Source organism: Poromitra crassiceps (genome assembly GCF_964638095.1).
Source record: "Poromitra crassiceps genome assembly, chromosome: 8".
In the NCBI taxonomy this organism is placed as follows: domain Eukaryota; kingdom Metazoa; phylum Chordata; class Actinopteri; order Beryciformes; family Melamphaidae; genus Poromitra; species Poromitra crassiceps.
The window spans coordinates 15,070,424-15,090,257 of record NC_139629.1 but is presented as its reverse complement, the minus strand read 5'-3'; the positions used below and the strand labels follow the sequence as shown (position 1 = coordinate 15,090,257).

Below are 19,834 nucleotides of genomic sequence, written 5' to 3'. Positions count from 1 at the left end.
GGCATGCTGGTGTCTCTGCTATGCCCCATGTGTGCAGGTTTGACGGGCTTGGAAGCACGTCATACACTGCCTGGATGAGGAATTTAATGCGATGAGGTTCGGCTTTCCAGAGCTCCGTCCAGGTCACTTTCCTCTCAATCGCGTTCTCCCATCTTGTCCAAGCCCCCTGTTGCCTCATTCCCACTGCCTTGCAGGATCTTGACTCCTCCACTGCTGCTCTCACCTCCTCCCGTACAAGACGTCGCCTCTCCGTCCCCGTGGTTTTTGAAAGTGTGATATAGGCAGTATTAATAGGCTAGCCTACAGTTATTTACGTGTATAAGTAAGCTAGCCTACATGTATAAACAATTCGGTCAGGTATTGTAGAGTTATTTACATGTATAGATAAGCAACATGTATAAACAATTAGGTAAGGTAGACTATCGCACAGTTATTTATGTGTATAAATACCGTAAGCTACATGTATATCTCCATCTTCCAACCATCCTGAACAGCCTCCACGTTTCCTATATCTCAAGGAGCATGAGGCAGTCACCCATGCCTGAGGCAATGTTTCAATAGCAATATATGACAATACTGATGTTCATAATTGAACAATTGAAATGTGGGATACGGTAATATAAGATACAAACATGTAATTTTTAAATAATATTCCCTTGTTTGTTTCATCTCATTTTGAGACACTAAGGATTTGCATTTTATCGTGAATAGAACAGAATTGTTAGGAAAAACATGTGATCAATGGCCTCAAAATATGTTTCCATTGATAATGATATTGAAATATTGCCAGCCCAATATTAAATGACCTCTGCTGTGTGGAGTATCATGTGTCTTCTCAAAGATTCCTTTACGACCAAAACATTTCCCACAGATTGAGCATTTAAATGGTTTATCTCCTGTATGGACTATTATGTGTTTTGTCAAGGTTCCTTTCTGACCAAAACACCACAGACTGAACATTTACTGTAAATGGTTTATCTCCTGTGTGGACTATCATGTGTTTTGTCAAGGTTCCTTTCTGACCAAAACTGTTACCACAGACTGAGCAAACAAATGGCTTCTCTCCTGTGTGGACTCTCATGTGTTGTTTCAAGGTTTCTTTCCGACCAAAACTGTTACGACAGACTGAGCAATTAAATGGTTTATCTCCTGTGTGGACTACCATGTGTTCTATCAAGGTTTATTTATGACTAAAACTGTTACCACAGACTGAGCAAACAAAACACTTCTCTCCTGTGTGGACTCTCATGTATCTGGTCAAGTTGCTATGAACAAATATTTGACCACAAACTGAACAACTAAATTATTTATACCCAAGAACGTCACTGTTTTTCTGTGAGTCCGAGAGACTCGGTTCAGTAGTTTCTGTCCAATCATCACTGTCTTCAGTCTCAGAAGAGTCTGAAGTCTTGCCAGCCCAGCTAGCTGGTTCTGATACTCCACAGTCCTCTCCATCAGCTTCTGTTTTGGGGCACTTGTTTCCTGTTTCCTTGGTTTACGCCCCCAATGCCAAAGGTGGTGTAAAGCGTGCCCACTGCCAGGACTATAGAGAGGCAAGAGTGGTTTTATATGGTGTTACTTCATTTCGTTTTTGTAGCTACATAGCTAGATAACGCGCATCACATTTATTTACGTTACTATGACGCCCTATTTTCAGAACAGAATTGCTTTTTGGAGTCATTTCTGGCGTTTCCGCCGGAACACCGTGGTGTGTTTCCGCCGGGAGACCGTGCTGCTACGATTTTGGTCCCAGACGCTCCAGACTAGCGCAGCGCAGAGCTAGCGTGTTGTGAAGGGAGAGAAAAGCACCGGTTTCTGCTGATCTTTGAACGCTGATTGATCTCAGCTTGTGGGCGTGTCTCCCACTGACTTCAGAATGTGGGCCATTTGGGCTAGAACGATGGTAAGCTAACCCTTAACTAACTTAGCTTGCTTACATTGACCACATACCTGAGCAAACTCATAACATTAGCTAGATAACCAACGTTATTTAGCTTATAATGTCCATATTAACTAGCCGTATTGCTAGTTACGGTAGTTGGTTACGAATGCTATCTCAGCAAAGGAAAGTTGGCTGATGATAGCTCAAAGCGAAGGAAGCTAGGTAGCGTTAGCTCGTTCAATAACTTATATTGATAAGAGGTGATATTTAACCAGCCATTGTGGCCTGAAGGAGACGCCTCTGGTTGGCTGTCACGGTTCTCTGCTATTGTCCCATTGGCCAAGGAGGCTTTTTTCCAGGCCAAAATGGCGGCAGCGCTGTTGTCATAAAGCCGCAGCTCTCGAGTCTTGCCTTCAATACTCTTTGGCTAGGTTAGCTTACTAGGTAAAAGGTGATTCTGCTGTTGCGGAGGAAGTAATAACTGGTTAACAGCCAAACATCTCATTAACGAGCACAGTCTTCTTTAGTTGATGGTCTCACGTCTCAGTATGATCACAGGAATATTTTAAAACGCATGTTAACGTTAGTTCACACTTTCGTAGCCCTGATATGTGCCGATCTCCCTTGTATGGAGAGGATTTTTAGTCTATTTAAAAATGTGGTGGCAGTTTTAACTGGCCTTGTTTATCGGCAAAGCTACTTGTCTGATAGAACAGAGATAACGAATCATTGTAGTTTTCACTTACTTCGGCATAAAGATAGTTCGCTATAGACGGTTTTCACCAGAGCTCAACCCCACAGCACTTCCTTTTTCTCAGCATTCGGCAAACTGCAGAAATATTCACTTGACATCGTTACTTTTGTTTTCGCTGCTCAGCCAGCCGATCTACTATGAATCACCTCATTCAATGGAAAGGAATTGCTTCAAAATGTCCCCATTCGATGGGGTGGAGTTTCCATTGAATGAGGTGATTCATAGTAGATCGGGTGGCTCAGCTGTATAGACGGTTTTCATGGAATGGTCAGTCCTGCACTTGAATGTTTTTTTTTCTTTTATGTCCATAGTAAACACTGCAACAGGAAGTGAGCGGGGGTTCAATTTAGAATGTTTTTGTTGTCAAGTTAAAACCGTCTATAAGCAGCACTTTATTTCAATCTATATTTTTTATAATAAAAGGGAGCAAGTGGGCAATGTTTGTGTTTACATTTTTGTCCCACTGATGATGTCATAGGAGGCATTGTGACATCACTGATGTCGTCAGTGATGTCATAAGAGCAGTTCAATATTGTCCAAATAATCCTACAGAGGGTGAGTTCCCAAAACTGCTTTATCCAGACAGAGGGTGTATGTAATGTAACGTTAATGAACAAGATTTGGGAACACAATAATAGTAGTTAAATGACCAATAATAGACCCCTTATACAGCTTGTCAACATTGAGCTGCGCGCGCAACGTGTAGGCAGAAAGCAGTAAGCTTTGCATAGACAGACAGCGAAAACTCTGTCAAAGCCCCGCTGTCAGGACTGCTCTATGCCCATCTGCAACACACAGTTATATTTTAGTTTTAAAATGCAGTTCTCGGCTTACTACCACAGCTTATCGCCTGGTGATAAGCAATGTTATGCATCGAAATTAACGTTGTTTAATGGGACATGTCTTACAGACCCATACGCACTGGCGCTGTCAATTGGCCAAGCCTAGTGGCCGGCAATACATATCGTGCATTCCTTTATAACTGGGGATAGCGTAGATAATTATTCTGTAACTTGCAAAGATATATTGTTATGTTGATAATGCACACAATTCAATGACATTATGTAACGTTACTTGGTCGTTAACTAACCGAGCGATGTGGCTGAGCAGCCTACAGCTACAGGCAGCTTACCTGATTATGAAGAGCACTACAAAGTCGGGCATTTTTAATGATGTCCTCGTTCCAATCAGTTCAACTTAATAATGACATTATTTAACGTTACTTGGTCGTTAACTAACCTAGCGATGTGGCTGAGCAGCCTACAGTTTCAGTTCAGGCAGCTTACCTGATTATGAAGAGCACTGCAAAGTCGGGCATTTTTAACGATTTCCTCTTTCGGCTTGCAACCAAAGACACCTACGGTTAGCATTAAAAGCAGTATGAGTTGACGGGATTCGGTAAAACTTTACTCCTTGCTTTGTTGATAGTGTAACAGACTGTGTTGTGTTGTGTTCTATTGCGTGTGTGCGAGGCTAACCGTAGGTGTCTTTGGTTGCAAGCCGAAAGAGGAAATCGTTAAAAATGCCCGACTTTGCAGTGCTCTTCATAATCAGGTAAGCTGCCTAAACTGAAACTAGGCTGCTCAGCCACATCGCTAGGTTAGTTAACGACCAAGTAACGTTAAATAATGTCATTATTAAGTTGAACTGATTGGAACGAGGACATCATTAAAAATGCCCGACTTTGTGCTCTCATAATCAGGTAAGCTGCCTGTAGCTGGCTGCTCAGCCACATCGCTCGGTTAGTTAACGACCAAGTAACGTTACATAATGTCATTGAATTGTGTGCATTATCAACATAACAATATATCTTTGCAAGTTACAGAATAATTATCTACGCTATCCCCAGTTATAAAGGAATGCACGATATGTATTGCCGGCCACTAGGCTTGGCCAATTGACAGCGCCAGTGCGTATGGGTCTGTAAGACATGTCCCATTAAACAACGTTAATTTCGATGCATAACATTGCTTATCACCAGGCGATAAGCTGTGGTAGTAAGCCGAGAACTGCATTTTAAAACTAAAATATAACTGTGTGTTGCAGATGGGCATAGAGCAGTCCTGACAGCGGGGCTTTGACAGAGTTTTCGCTGTCTGTCTATGCAAAGCTTACTGCTTTCTGCCTACACGTTGCGCGCGCAGCTTGCTTTGTTGTCATTGTGACGTAGGCGTATAAGGGGTCTATAGAGCCAAAGTCACGCCCTCTTCCGGTTTAGGTATACGAACCAAGGTGTAGGAGCTATTTCATTCATTTCATTATTTCACGATCGTTATTTTTTAGTTTTTATTTGTTTGTATTTTATTTTTGTAGACACTAGGGTCACCAGGAAGCACTTGTGGGGTAGGGTAAAGGTAGCAGGTGTGTCTTAGGTCACTGGATGCACCACTCAAGGGACATGTTTTTCTTACCAGAGCAACACCCAACCACAAACCCCACTACCCCCCTCCTCCGACCACCAAATGTCACTTTGCAGATGGACTTCACTCGTTACTTAAAGTATTATTGCTTCTTCGACCAGAACTTTACACCATTAGATTACTCTTGCTACATCGTACCGCTTATACTGTAACTGATATTTAATTTAATGCCTATTTAGCTCGGACTGTAAATTCATGTAAATTCACTGCCTCTTTTTCTGATTTCCCCCCATTTTCTCCACAATTATACTTGGCCAATTTATCTCCATGCTGCCCTTTTGGCTGCCCCGGTCGCTGCTGCACGCTTCCACCCCGACCAGGCGCCCCAACCGACCAGGGGAGGCGCTGGTGCACTGACCAGGCCACATACCCAATCTGGCTTCCCACCCTCAGGCACAGCCAATCGTGCCTGTATGGACGCCCGACCAAGCCGGAGATAACACGTGGATACGAACCTGCGACCCTCGTGTTGGTAGGCAGGGAATCTACCGCTACACTACCCGGATGCCCCCAATTGACTGCCTATTTAACTCGGACTGTAAATTAATGTAAATTCATATTTTTTGCCTACTGAACACTCCTCCACTCGTGTATATACTGTATATATTGGACTGCACTTGCAATGTTGTGATTGTCTTTTTGTTGTTTTTCCTAGTTCTTTATCTCTGAATATTGACATGACCGCTATGCTGCATACTGACACTAAGGCAAATTCCTCGTATATAATTTGCATATCGTGGCAATAAAAGTGATTCTGAAGAGAGGCAGCAGTGTGAGCACATGTACCCCTGTTTGTTTGCTTTTGAACGGGATGGAAAATAAAACACCCAAAACGTGGATTTTGCCTGGACATTGAACTTCCTGATCGTCTGAACCTAACTGAAATGGTCCATCAGTGGCCTTTTGTTTGTAAGATTTATTTTTAAGTTTATTTTGAAAGTTTGGCAAATAGCCAGTGCGCAAGGCATTTCATCTGCCATTCTTTTCCCCATAGACCTTTCATAAAATGCTTATAAAAATAGTTTTACTTGGTCAAGCCAAGCAATTCAGCTATATTTAGAGTCGGGAGAGACCATAGAACATTTCGCTCGGACCAAAACCTAAACAAAAGGTTTTGGCCTTTCTTCAGTAGGGAGGTGGCCTGTTTACAACAAACTTTGTGTTCAGCAAGATATTCTTCACAAATGAGCAACACTTTTATCATTTACGATGCGTAAATGCGTATTTTATGCGATTTTCAGAAAACCCAAAAGTCATAAAAGTGGTCCTAATTTGTGAAGATTATCTTGCTTGCTTAACCAGAGACCTTCATGCATTTCACCGAAATTCCCATACAAAAATCCCATTGACTTTTACGTAAGAACCAGGAAGTGCAGGGACTTCCCATTGCGGTCCCTCTTGACACTCTGTCTCTCAGGTAAAGGTGGGCATGGTGAAGCCGTGTGGTCTGGTGAAGCCATGTGGTCTGGTGAAGCCTGTGTCGGCGAGTCGGCTCTCGGGCCGCTACCTGGCCCACCAGAGGGCGCTGTCCTCCCTGCCTGTCCCGCCCCTCCAGCAGACCTGCGAGCGCTACCTGGCTGTCCTGGAGCCCATCGTGGAGGCGGAGGAGCTGAGCCACACCAAGGAGCTGCTGGCAGAGTTTCAGAGACCAGGGGGAGTGGGAGAGAGGCTGCAGAAAAGCCTGGAGAGGAGAGCACAGAACACGGAGAACTGGGTGAGCTGGAAACCAGATGATGCTGGATAGAATGAAGCTTATAGCTTACTTCCATTTGCATTGGGAACTAGGAATATCGCAGTTGAGTGACGTCACACCCGAGTTGTCAGCTTTCCATTTAAACAGTCAGGGAAACCAACCAGGGTTAGCTCTAGCCAGGCTAGCCATTGTTAGCAAAAACAGTTCATAATGGCTCATTTATACTCCATTTTCATACGTAAATAGATGCGTCCGTTTCAAACGTTATTATCGTCACTGCCCACATACTTCCATGCCTCTTTCGCGTTGGTATCATGTTAAGCAATACATTCACCAGTGGGCAGTGTAATGATTTGCGAGCGACCTCTGACCTATGACCCCTCCCCTGAGAGTTAGAATAGCATCATCGGAGCACTCCCAAATCACGGAGGTGAGAGACCGTGATAACCAGCGGATCTCTTCCTAATAGAGGCTATCCCATACGACTAGAAATACCCAGAGTAAAAAGGCAGACATGTAAGTTCCCCGATGAGTAACAACACGTTAATCCTTTGTACACCTCCGGGTCTTAACCTAGGACCTCTATCCCCTCCTCCCCGAACATCGGGTGGGCAGTCTACCGATACAGGTGGCCTTACGGCACTTTTTCCCTCCAGGGTGAAAGAATTGACTAACCTATATAGTAGAATGTCCCAGTACATATTTCTCTGTGCGAGCGAGCTGAAGCCCGAGATCATTCTGTCATTTCAAATTATTATTTCAGCATACAATTAAAATCCATTCATATTGAGATTACATTTTCCACTTGGAAGTCCATAGACACGTGTTCACATCCCTCAGTCAACACAATGCATTTCAACGATATAATACAATCCATGTTTCACGTGACATATGGTTATAACATTGTGACTTCAGTGCACACAGGATATATAGAAAAACTTTGGTGAATAGCATTTTGATTAAATAGGAGTCTCCTCTCCTCCAGTCGGCTTTGCCCCCTCGCAGGTGGTGGAGCAAAAGTTCATCCAAAGTTCAGCTTTGCCAACAGCAGTAGAGAGTCAAATGTATGTGTGTGTGTGTGTGTGTGGTTTTGCTCCGTTTCATGCGTATCCATAAGCTTTCAGATGACGGACAGAGAACGCACGGAATGAACGCAGAGTACGGACAGAAGGCTCTGTCCATCTCCATCTCCATCTTTAATGTAGAGTATAAACGGGCCTTAACAATGTATGTCCACAGATAGAAGTTAGAGAACACTGTCTGTATGACTAAGACAGAAGTGCTCAAACAGTATTTTACTACAACTTTAACTAATAATATTTTTGATTGGATTTATATAGCGCCTTTCCAGATAGTCAATGCGCTTCACATATCCGGGGAGGGAACTCAACTCATCCACCACCAATGTGTAGCACCCACCTGGGTGATCTACAGCAGCCAGTTTGTTCGGCCAGTTGTTACGGGAGCCAGGTTCTAAACAGAAGTTTCCGTTTTATTCTGGCTGACTTGATGCTGCTTGGAGTTGGTGCTGACATTTGCAGCTCCAGTCTGTACGTGAATCGTCATCACAAATGCTGTGTATAAACGCAGAATCAAAGGCCAGAAGGCAACAGCAGTTTGCCGTTTTATGCAGAGAGCGTTGGAACAAAAAGACTTCAGATAGTCGTCTAAATTCCTCTGTTGCACAAAGCAGTTTAGTTCTTGACTATCTTAAGCAGGACTCCCAGTGGTGTAGTTGATTATTATTTAATTTGACAAGACGTGAACACAGTTCGAGAATATAGAAGAATGACTGTTATCATGGAATTTTTCCATATCTCATACATATGTTTTGTTCATAGTTTCCCTGTTATCTCTCATACCTACAATACAGACAGGCACGGCTCTCTGGCTGACTACACGCCCCCCCAGGCATTAGCTTGATCACTGATCTCTGTCTGTGTACGTGTCTTTGTGTCACTATGTTTCAGCTGTCAGACTGGTGGGTGCAGACAGCCTATCTAGACTACCGGATGCCTGTAGTGGTGCACTCAAGCCCTGGGTTGGTCTTGCCCCGCATAGAGTTCAATGACAGGCAGGGACAAATGAGGTGAGAAAACACACACACACACACACACACACACACACACACACACACACATACACACACACACACACACACACACACACACACACACACACACACACACACACACACACACACACACACACAGATCATGTGCTTTACAACAATAACAATAAAGACATCATGGACTTCCAATGATTTAGTTGAGAATATGAACTCTACCCTATATCAATAAAAATGTTTTTGCCCACCATTTCTGTCTGTCTGTCTGTCTGTCTGTCTGTCTGTCTGTCAGTCTGTCTGTCAGTCGGATTATGGAAAAACTACTGGGCCGATGAACTTTTGTGGAAGGGTTTAGCATGGGCCAAGGAAGAACCCGTTACATTTGGAAGCGGAGCAAGCAATAACAACATGAACAAGCAATATAACTGTTAATAAACACATTTATTTGTTTGCAGAGTTTATTCAGTCTCACAACAAAACATCGGCAACGCCATATTTTTATTACAGACTGAAACGCTCACGGGAGCCTTTTAAACATTTAAACATTTTACAACGCAAAGGCGTACAGTGACCGTAAACAAAGCAAACATTTTGTGTGTGCTTTCAACAGAGTTTTTAGTTTAGATTCCACAGTCCTTCACTGAGTGCTTTCATACGCCCCAGGGCCAATGCTCCCTTTTTAGTCAGACAGTCAGCGAATTATGCCTGACCCATTCTGACCAGAGCACCTTCTTGATTTTCTTGCTTTGGATGACCTCCTTAAAGTGTAACTAACCCCCAAAACACATTTTTTCAGCTTTTAATCAATGTATATGGCTTTTGGGGTGGTATGTGAAGGATTCTGGTCAAAATTGCCACATTTGAGACCAAATTGTTACAATTGTACAAAGTGTATCATTTTCAGCAGCAAGAGCGCCCTCTATGGGTTCAAACCTGCTTTTTGGGGGGGCCTCAACTGAATGGCCGATTTGGTACATCGTTAAGTCACGGTGGTGTTGGCGTGTTGTGTACTTCAATGTCAATCTAATTGTATATCATCAGTTGTATTTTATTATGCATTAAATGTCGTGTGACGTGAGCCCTTCCTGGGTGCTGGGACAACGCAAGCCGCTGTGGGTAATCGGCTAGTGTGGCTAATGCTAGCGGCTAGTTATGTTACATGGCAGTAAAACGCCACTGAATGGCCAAATTGATGTAACTTTAAAGTTTTAACCATTTTGAGTAAAATACGGACCACCAGCGTTAGTTTGTTGTTTATAACGTGGCTATATTTATAACGTACTCCAGTTTCTGGTTTTTAATTCGGTTCTGAATACAGCCAAAGATTATAGTGGGACAAGAGGAGACGCTCTTCTGTCTCTTTCCTTGTTTTTTCAAATGAGGCAGAATGCCGTTCTACAAGAAATCTGTGGGGGGGTTAGTCCCCCTTTAATGCTGCTTATTTCCAAAAATAGTGTGAACGGGGGCTTAGCCAATTTTAACTAAGATGGTAACATTTTTATGATGCCATGGGGAGTACACTATTTTCAGATTACTTACAGAGTACATTGGAATGTTTTATTAAGTACCTTTCCAGAACATGCATGTCATATCTTGAATTGAAAAGAAAAATCATGGGGAAGTATTGTCTTTCCCATAAATTTGTGCAGTTGTGTATATAAAGGCATTGTGTATATAAAGGTACGGTATATAAAGGCACTAAATGTGATATTCAGCCCTACTACATGCAACACTATTATATATGTAGCGAGACAGGAGAGTTATGTGTAAAAACACAGCTTTTTGATTCAAGCCTGCTGCAGCGTCGGTCCAAGGCTCCGGCTTCGTTTCTGTGGATTTTGCTTCTCTGCATATATAAACGGACAGAGAGTGACCCAGCGAGGCATGACAGCATAATACTGGATCAAGCCATGAATGTGATTGGGAAAATAAAGCGGCCATGGCTGTGAAAATAAGGTTAGTCTCTGTTTGTATCGCGGTTTGGGTCTGTGTTTCCGGGCCTTTGTTTTACAGTGCGGTATGTTGGCTTGTATGGCTTTACTCTGCATGTCTCGATGGCAGACACGTGTCTGGGTTGTATAGCGTAGATGACAGACGATATGTCAGAGCAATGTGAGTGTTTACGGTGGCCTATATGTTTTATAGACTGTGTTTACGTTTTGACGTTACAGCTCCAGCGTGACATCTAATAGTGGGCAAAAATCTTACATTGTACCTTTAAAGTACGTAACCTACATGATTGTTGATTGTTTTGATGGGCTGTACTTAGGATTACTATAAAAGCAAGGGTAACGCACAAATAATGTTAAACCTACTTATTTTAAATAAACACTCTCTCCTTAGGTATGCTGCCAAACTGATAGCTGGCGTTTTGGACTTCAAGACAATGATTGACAAGTGAGTACCTGGCTCTCCTACCCCACAATGATTGATTTACCCAGTTTTATACAATGTTAAATCCCAAATCATGTTCAAACCCACACACCCACATTGTACCAGTGAGTGGGGTATAGTATAATATATATAAATATATTTATCAAATCTATCTATCTATCTATCTATCTATCTATCTATCTATCTATCTATCTATCTATCTATCTATTATAATCCCCAACATAAAGCGAGCTGCAGGATGGGCGAGGCCGCAAAGCGGGTGAGCCTAGGAATCGAGTGCGCGAGATTCCTAGTAATCTATAAAATATCTATAAAATAATAAATAATCTATAAAAGGGAGCAAAAGAAATGGAGTTGGTCCCTGGGCGCTGATGAGTCAAATGCAGAAGATGGATTTCCCCACTGGGACAATAAGGATAATGTAATAACGTAACGTAATGTAACGTAATAACATAACGTAATGTAACACATTTGGTTATGTGTAGAAAAAGAAGCCAAGCTGCTGGTTAATTGTAGACCTTGTGTGTTTCTTAGTGAGACATTGCCAGTCGAGTACCTGGGAGGTAGCCCTCTGTGTATGAACCAGTTCTATGAGCTGCTGTCGTCCTGCCGTATCCCTGGCCTGAAGATGGACTCCATTGTCAACCATGCCAAGAGCCCCAGGCCCCCCACACACATCACTGTAGTGCACAACTTCCAGGTGAGGAGCCCCAGGCCTCCCACACACATCACTGTAGTGCACAACCTCCAGGTGAGGAGACCCAGGCCCCCCACACACATCACTGTAGTGCACAACCTCCAGGTGAGGAGACCCAGGCCTCCCACACACATCACTGTAGTGCACAACTTCCAGGTGAGGAGAACAACCATGCCAAGAGCCCCAGGCCCCCCACACACATGACTGTAGTGCACAACTTCCAGGTGAGGAGCCCCAGGCCCCCCACACACATCACTGTAGTGCACAACCTCCAGGTGAGGAGACCCAGGCCTCCCACACACATCACTGTAGTGCACAACCTCCAGGTGAGGAGCCCCAGGCCCCCCACACACATCACTGTAGTGCACAACCTCCAGGTGAGGAGCCCCAGGCCCCCCACACACATCACTGTAGTGCACAACCTCCAGGTGAGGAGACCCAGGCCTCCCACACACATCACTGTAGTGCACAACTTCCAGGTGAGGAGAACAACCTCGTAAGTCCATGTGAACTATTTGTTTGAGTTTCACTGTTTAAATTGGCAACCTACAAATTCTGCGCACACGCTTGACTTGTTGTGTCACACTACATGATATATGAGTGACATATGAGTGTGTGTTAAGGGTTTGTTCCGTTGAGACCTGAGGCCCATTAGTACAGCATTATCTGTATCTGTTTAACCAACCAAATAAATTATCTGTATCTGTCTCTGTACTCGGAGGGGGTGTGGCTTCAATCGAAGGTGGGTGGGCTTTAGACCGAAAGTGGGTGTGGTTTAAGTTGTTTTGGTTGAATGAAGTACCCATCCCTAACCACGAATATACGGATATTGACACATTGTACTCGGATGATACTCATACTTGTAAAAAGTACATGATCTCTACCGGATACTCTTTTCATCCCAGTATTCAGCTCATGGGCTGGCTCGCTCTAGCTGGCATCACACCAAAGCCCTCCCCTAGCTACCTCATAGGACGCTGATGGGCGTGAACCACTGGGGGTTCAGATTCAAACCAATATATTGGAGCGCGGTCAAGGCGGATTTGTGGTGATGTGATGGTGATCTCATGATCTCATGATCCAGCTGGTGAGGTACTCCCCCCCCCGCTGAAATGGATGTGGGCAGTTGGAAGTCCAGACTGATTTTTAGACTGAAACACAATGTGAGGTCACATGATCAGGATGGTTTAACCAGGCTACAGTTCCACAGACGGAGGGGAAAAAGCAAAAAAAGCCATAGTCAAGCTGAGATGATATCAATTAGGGGCGGGACAATACATCCAGACCAGAGGTTTTCAAAGTGGGAGGCGGGCCTCCTGCGCCTTTCACTTTGATTGGTGAGACACATAATGGAATAAAGATGGTCTTGGACCTGACCAGTTGTGTTTTTGGGGGCTGGACCTATGGACTCACCACCTCTCCTCTCTGTCCTTCCATGTGAGTCAGTTCTTTGTGTTGGAGGTGTACCACAACGACAGGACTCCACTGACCTCAGACCAGCTGTATGTCCAGCTGGAGAAGATCGTGGACTCCTCGCAGCAGAGCAGCCAGGAGCCTGTGGGCATCCTCACCACCCAGCACCGCAACGCCTGGGGCCAGGCCTACCTCCACCTCATCAAGGGTGAGCACCACTCTGTGTGCATGAAAAGGCTGAGCACAATGCAGGGGACTGCACATGTATTGGAGGATACATGTGCTAGTCTGGGCTAGCACATGAAATCATTGAATCATGAATTCACAATGGCTACATTTTCTATTAGAGAAAATAGCTATTAATATGGTCCTCAGCAGTTTGTGACCTTGGAAAAGACAAACTCTTGTGGTAGTTTTCCCGAAGAGTAATATGATTGAAAGGTTTTACGTTTATGTTTTGTTTATGATTATTTATTTAGCACCGCAGTGTTTGTTTCCCACAGGAATTTGAGTTCAGAATCAGAATCAGAGAACTGTGAAGTTCTCTTAACATCCATGCTTGCTGTGTGTGCATGTAATGGCTGTGTCCAGATAAGACCAAAGAGTCAGTGCTGTGTAATGTAATGTAGTGTGTGCATGTGCGTGTCCGTGCGCGTGCGTGTGCGTGTGCGTGTGCGTGTGTGTGTGTGTGTGTGTCCGTCCAGATAAGACTAATAAAGAGTCAGTGCTGTGGATCCAGAGGAGCATCTTCACGCTGTGTCTGGACACGCCCACGCCTCTCACCTCACCAGAGACGTACCGCAGTTGCGCCGCTGGACAGATGCTGCACGGGGGGGGCAGTCGCTGGAATAGCGGAAACCGCTGGTTTGACAAGACACTGCAGGTGAGCTCACAGGCATCTCTCTCTCTCTCTCTCTCTTTCTCTCTCTCTCTCTCACACTCACACACACACACACACACACACACACACACACTGTATGCATATACGTCTTGACAGAGTCAAAATCAGACGGACAAACCTGTCTTTATTATCACACGACAACTCAACACACACATGCTGCCAGCCGGTGAAATATAGTCTCTGCTTTTAACCCATCCAGGCTTGTCCTTCCTTCGGGGGGCAGGCCAGGAGGGGCGGTGCGCAGCTTTCTTCAGTGTAAAGCGCCCAGGGACCAACTTCAAACGTTGTCTTCACTGACGATGATCTTCTGCATGTTTTTAGTGGGGGTTCATACCAATGTTGTATGAAGGAACCCCATGCGAGCACGTGGAGAACATGCAAACTCCACACAGAAAGGCCGTTTTGATGAGATAGCCCACCTGGGCCGTAGGCACTGCATGGGGGGGGAGGGCGACGACGACGACACCCACAGACCCACAGCATCCCAGGTAGGAAATTAAACCCAGGACCTAGCTTTGAGTTGCCACCGTGCCCCCCAATTTTATTAATTTTTTTGAGACAAAGGTGGAATATATTCAATATAATAATATAATATGGGCTAAAACTTCTAGTAAAACTGAGTAATTGCATGTTTTATGCTTCCGCCAGCGATAGCCAGGCCGGAGGCATTATGGATTTGGGTTATCCGTACGTCCGTCCCATGTTCGTTAATGCAATATCTGAGGAACGCCTTGATGGAATTTCATCAAATTTGCCTCAGACGTCGACTTGGACTCAAGGATGAACTGATTAGATTTTGGTGGTCAAAGTTCAAGGTCACTGTGACCTCACGACCGCTCGTTTCATGCTTGTTAACGCGATCTCTCAGGAACGCCTTGACGGAATTTCATCAAATTTGCCTCAAACCTCCACTTGGACTCAAGGATGAACGGATTCGATTTATACATAAATTATCGACATTCAGTATTATGTTGTGCTACCAGTCACATAAGGTGCCTATATGCTTGCAAGAGATATTGTGCCCGGGATCCCATGCAAGGGGTCTATGCCAAACCAGCTGGCTGAGTCACCCATCGCCCACAGCCTCAACAAGGTAGGCTAGAAACAGGTCCCAAATGGCCGAGAATTTCTTAAGTGAGTTTGTCCAAAGGAACCTTAGTCTCTCCATCCGTATAACAGAGGTCATATCTGTCAGCCACAATTGAAAAGAGGGTGAAGAGGGGGACTTCCATTCCTTCAGGATGAGTTTCTTCAGTTGTATTATTATTATTATTATTGTATTTCAGTTTATTATTGGAGAAGACGGAACGTGGGGTGTGAACTACGAGCACGCCCCTGCTGAAGGCCCACCCATAGTAGCCTTGATTGACCACGTTGTAGAATACACGTAAGTAGACCAAAACAGTACTTGAAAAATATATTTATATATTATGGAACACTGTTGTTGTTCCATCTCACGCAGTCATGTGATGTCTTTTCTCTGTGCTGATTGGTGGGAGCAGGAAGACGCCGGAGCTTGTGCACACTCCCACGGTGCCTCTGGCCGTGCCCAGGAAGCTGCACTTCAACATCACACCTGAAATAAAGCAGGACATCGAGGAGGCCAAGCACCACATGGATACGTGAGTTGTAGGGCGTTCACCACTACGCCATTTTAGTCGTTGTCAGACTATGCTGCACAGTGTTGACGAGTGCTTTTGATAGTTGACTAGTCTGTGAAACCCTTGCTGAGTGGTGATATTTTGGATAGGATTGAATGAAAACGGAATAAAAGCTATTGTATTATAGAGAAGCACTGATGTAGGGGTGGAACAAGGAACTGTGGTAACCTGAAGATCAGATGCAAGCTTGTGCCTTAATGGCGACTGTCTTGAGCCAAAGGGTTGCACTTGAAAACACCACAACACAGGCTAGTTGGTCATTTCAAGATACTTCACGCATTTCTACAAACATCCATAAATTGCTTGTCTTCCTCCCGCTCTGCACACCCTGCACACCGTCCCACCAAGCCTGGTGGCAGAGCTGGACCTGAAGGTGATGGTGTTCCAGCACTTTGGGAAGAACCTGCCCAAGGCCCACAAGATGAGCCCCGATGCCTTCATCCAGATGGGCCTACAGCTGGCCTACTACAGGTGACGCCGTCTGCCAACACGTTTATACATATTGTGCTTCTACTGTGTTCACTCCTCCACCAGCACCAGTGCTTTCCACTGTTCAGCTACTGTCTCCTCTCTCCTCAGGTTGCACCGGCGGTGTGGTTCCACATATGAAAGTGGCTCTTTGCGTATGTTCAGACTGGGCCGCACAGAAACCATCCGCTCAGCCTCCGTCGACTCTGCCAACTTCGTCAAGGCTTTTGATGACCCCAGCAAACAGGTCTGATCAATTCTAAAAATTGAATTGTTTAGAGTTTTAAGTATGTTGAGGCAATAATACTAATAAAATCACAAGAATATTTAGGGGCGGTGCAGCCACCTTGTGGCGGAATTGTGATTGTGTGATTTCATATTCGTTCAAACTTGGTTTTGGGGGGGGAAATGAGAGCCCTAATATTTACAGATACATTTACAATATATTTGAATCAGTCTTGTCTACTACTGCACACTTAGCTTTCCTGTTCCTGTTTAAATAATATCTCCAAGTGAATATATATATATTTTCTTTTACCAGAAGCTTTTTTTCTTTTTCTTTTTTAACCAGAGCGATGTTTACCCACTAGAAGTGATATGTAGTAGTAACATGCCTGTCTTCTTTCTGTTCTGGATAGAACTCAGAAAAAGTGGCTTTACTGGAGAAAGCTGTGAAAGCACACAGGTCATACACTGACAGGGTGAGTATACTATTCATAGCACCACTAAACATTTCACTTTAATAAGTGTTTATTTCCTTTATGAGAGTGAGCATCTTTCTCTCTCTCCCCCCATTTATTTGGACTAGAAATTATCGAACTTTGCACGCTCACTTCGCCATGCATTTCACGCGCAATGTGTGTCCCTGTCAATGTCCAAACCAAACCTCCACCCTCGCTGTCCCCCCCCAGGCGATCCGTGGCCAGGCCATAGACAGACACCTGCTGGGCCTGAAGCTGCAGGCTCTGGAGGAGCGCGTCCCTCTGCCTAGTGTCTTCACGGACTCCTCCTATGCTGTAGCCACACACTACAAACTGTCCACCAGCCAGGTAGGAGCCACGCTGACAACCATGACGTCAAGAGAAAGACCTTGGTAACACTTTTTATGAAGGTCATGTTTATAATGCATTATGAGCACATTCATAAGACATAATAATGCATTTATAAGGCTTTATAAAACTCTTTGTAAATGTTTATAATCATACATAACAACTTATAACAAGGTGTATAAAGTTCCAGGAGACAAAGGGGGGACTGGAGCACACTGATAGATTTGCAGCTTTTATTTGTGCAAAAAGCCTTTACATACTCCTCAAAAATGTGACTCAACGCAGCAGACGTGAACAGCGCAAGTATAATATAAGGTAGATGAGAGATAACAGGAGAGAGTGAAAGCATTGACCAAGCATATGCACTACATTCTCTCCTCGGGCTAACTTCTGTAAGCTATCCTGCCTTTTGCTGGCAAACCTTGAAAATAATGTGGAGAAGGCATCCAGATCTTCCATATTCCTATGACAGCTGAACCACTAGCTGTCACTTTCTGCCTTCAGTTCGGCTCCGCCCATGAAAACACGTCATCGCTGTTTGCAAACACACAAGGGGTCTATTGGGAGAAATCCGTGGAAGAAGAAGAGAGACCAATTTCTCCACCGCCTCAATAGAGCAGAATGCAATGCAACCACACAGTGATACTCAACTTGCGGCCCGGGGGCCAGATGCGGCCTGCGATAAGGTGCAGAGTGGCCCCCCAACCATTTTCTAATTCACAGTGAAAACTAACATTAAATAAAGTTTGACTGAACACCAGCTAAATTGTCAAATATCGTCGCCTGCTTGCCGCCCAACTACTTGTATGTACTTAATTAACTTAACTTAACTAACTATCCTGTGTGCACAAAATTGTCTCTGGCCCCAAAAGCCTATAATCCGCTAGATAAAGATTTATATTAATGTTTGTTTATTAACTGGCCCCTGGCCTCCTGTCATTTTGCAAAAGTGACCCCCGGGCAAAGCAAGTTGAGTATCCCTGCCTTACAGTATATAACCATAGCCCTTACAGTATATAACCATAGCCCTTACAGTATATAACCATAGCCCTTACAGTATATAACCATAGCCGTTACAGTATATAACCAGCACCCGTTCTCCTCCCGACCCCCCACCAGGTGCCGGCCAAGACGGACTGCATCATGTGCTTCGGCCCCGTGGTGCCGGACGGCTACGGCACCTGCTACAACCCCATGAGCGAGCACATCAACTTTGCTGTGTCGGCGTTCAACGGCTGCTCTGACACCAGCACAGACCGCATGGCCGGGGCCCTGACACAGGCTCTGTTGGACATGAGAACACTGCTGGAGACGACGCCAAGAGCCAAGCTGTGAGCTGTGCCAAGCTCAGCAGTTAAGTCACTTTGAGACAGGGGACCGAGGTGAATTACTGTTACAACACTGAGACACAGCTTTACAAAAACTCACAGATGACCATTAACAAAAGAGAGGTTTGATGTGTTTGATGTATGAGGTACTTATCGATAGTCAGTCTGGCAGCTCATTAACAATTAGCGGGTAGGCCTATCGAAATAAGAAGCATCGTTATCAGACTAAAATAACCATGGCTGATAGTGAGAGGGGCAAACGCAAACGGAAACCATACTGGACGCAGGAACAACTTTTACTTCTTGTCCAACTTGTGGATGAAAAGGACATCAGTATTAAAGGGAAATTTGGAGTTGGGATAACTTCAAAAGCCATACGAGAAGCATGGGGAAATATCGGCTTTCCCATTACTCCACCTTGCCCTATATGAACTCTTGATACATTGGGAGACAAAGACAGTAAAGTCTGTTTTGTTTTGCACCCTTTTCGCCAGCAGGAGGCGGTTGGAGGACCTATCTGCTGCTAGAGAAGACACAGTAGTCACCAACGTTACTCCTGGCTGCAGTGGACATTGGACAGTGGACTCTTTTGGACATTAGTCTCTTAAATAGGCATCTTTTTAATCTATATTTTAGCAATAAATTAATTTGTTTTGAACATAACTGTTGTCTGTGTATGTTGTTTTGGCCAGCACCACTTCCCAGTAGAATGCTATTGCATTTTATTCTTCAAGTCACTTCACACCCATGACATGTTGCCGATCTGATGTATGGGTGTCAAAACTGTTTGTTTACACATGGCCATTCTGGCTAGCCATGCTGTCAGAATGGACATTTGCACAAGGGAGAGATGAGAACTCCCCTACCCCCCCCCCCCTCTTCTGTGACTTTTTCTGTTTGTATTTTCTATTTTTTACACAACTGTAACCACCAGCTACAGTATAGTGCACATTTTTGTTGATCTATTGTAGTAATTTCCTATTGCAAATAAAGCCTTTGTAGCAATTCTGTCACTTATTCCATGAGAAAAACACTTGTATATCAGTACCTGTCATACAGATGGACAGCAGCTCGCTGTCAACATTAATACACTGAGCAGTGACCAC

General features: G+C 44.4%; 2 protein-coding genes across 6 annotated transcripts in view; one reads left to right on the top strand and one right to left on the bottom strand.

Moving 5' to 3' along the window:
• ptpa (protein phosphatase 2 phosphatase activator) overlaps positions 1–2,708 on the bottom strand; it is a 29,632-nt gene extending 26,924 nt beyond the window's left edge. Inside the window, exon 1 of the mRNA XM_083641844.1 lies at positions 2,629–2,708. The gene's annotated coding sequence lies outside the window, so the exon portion shown is untranslated. The remainder of the gene's footprint in view (positions 1–2,628) is intronic.
• Positions 1,767–19,599, top strand: crata (carnitine O-acetyltransferase a). 5 transcript variants are annotated; one of them, XM_083641841.1, is made up of 15 exons: positions 1,767–1,903; positions 5,377–5,528; positions 6,474–6,770; positions 8,720–8,838; positions 11,161–11,214; positions 11,746–11,911; positions 13,355–13,529; positions 14,026–14,204; positions 15,509–15,609; positions 15,725–15,844; positions 16,232–16,354; positions 16,463–16,598; positions 16,990–17,052; positions 17,263–17,400; positions 18,520–19,599. In XM_083641841.1, exons 3-15 carry the CDS (start codon positions 6,486–6,488, stop codon positions 18,733–18,735), a joined length of 1,875 nt encoding a protein of 624 aa, XP_083497967.1. In that variant the 5' UTR covers positions 1,767–1,903; positions 5,377–5,528; positions 6,474–6,485; the 3' UTR covers positions 18,736–19,599. The 5 variants fall into 5 exon arrangements, with proteins under 5 accessions (XP_083497967.1, XP_083497965.1, XP_083497966.1 ...); XM_083641839.1 differs by lacking the exon at positions 5,377–5,528 and having other exon boundaries at positions 1,778–1,903; positions 18,520–18,753; positions 19,226–19,599; XM_083641840.1 differs by lacking the exon at positions 5,377–5,528 and having other exon boundaries at positions 1,778–1,903; positions 18,520–18,782; positions 19,226–19,599.
• The last annotated feature ends 235 nt before the right edge of the window (positions 19,600–19,834 follow it).

Coding starts and splice junctions, on each gene's coding strand:
- crata (XM_083641839.1), top strand. CDS start 1,877: ATGTGGGCCATTTGGGCTAGAACGATG. Junction 11,912..13,354: donor CTGTAGTGCACAACTTCCAG/GTGAGGAGCCCC, acceptor CATGTGAGTCAG/TTCTTTGTGTTGGAGGTGTA. Junction 17,401..18,519: donor ACAAACTGTCCACCAGCCAG/GTAGGAGCCACG, acceptor ACCCCCCACCAG/GTGCCGGCCAAGACGGACTG.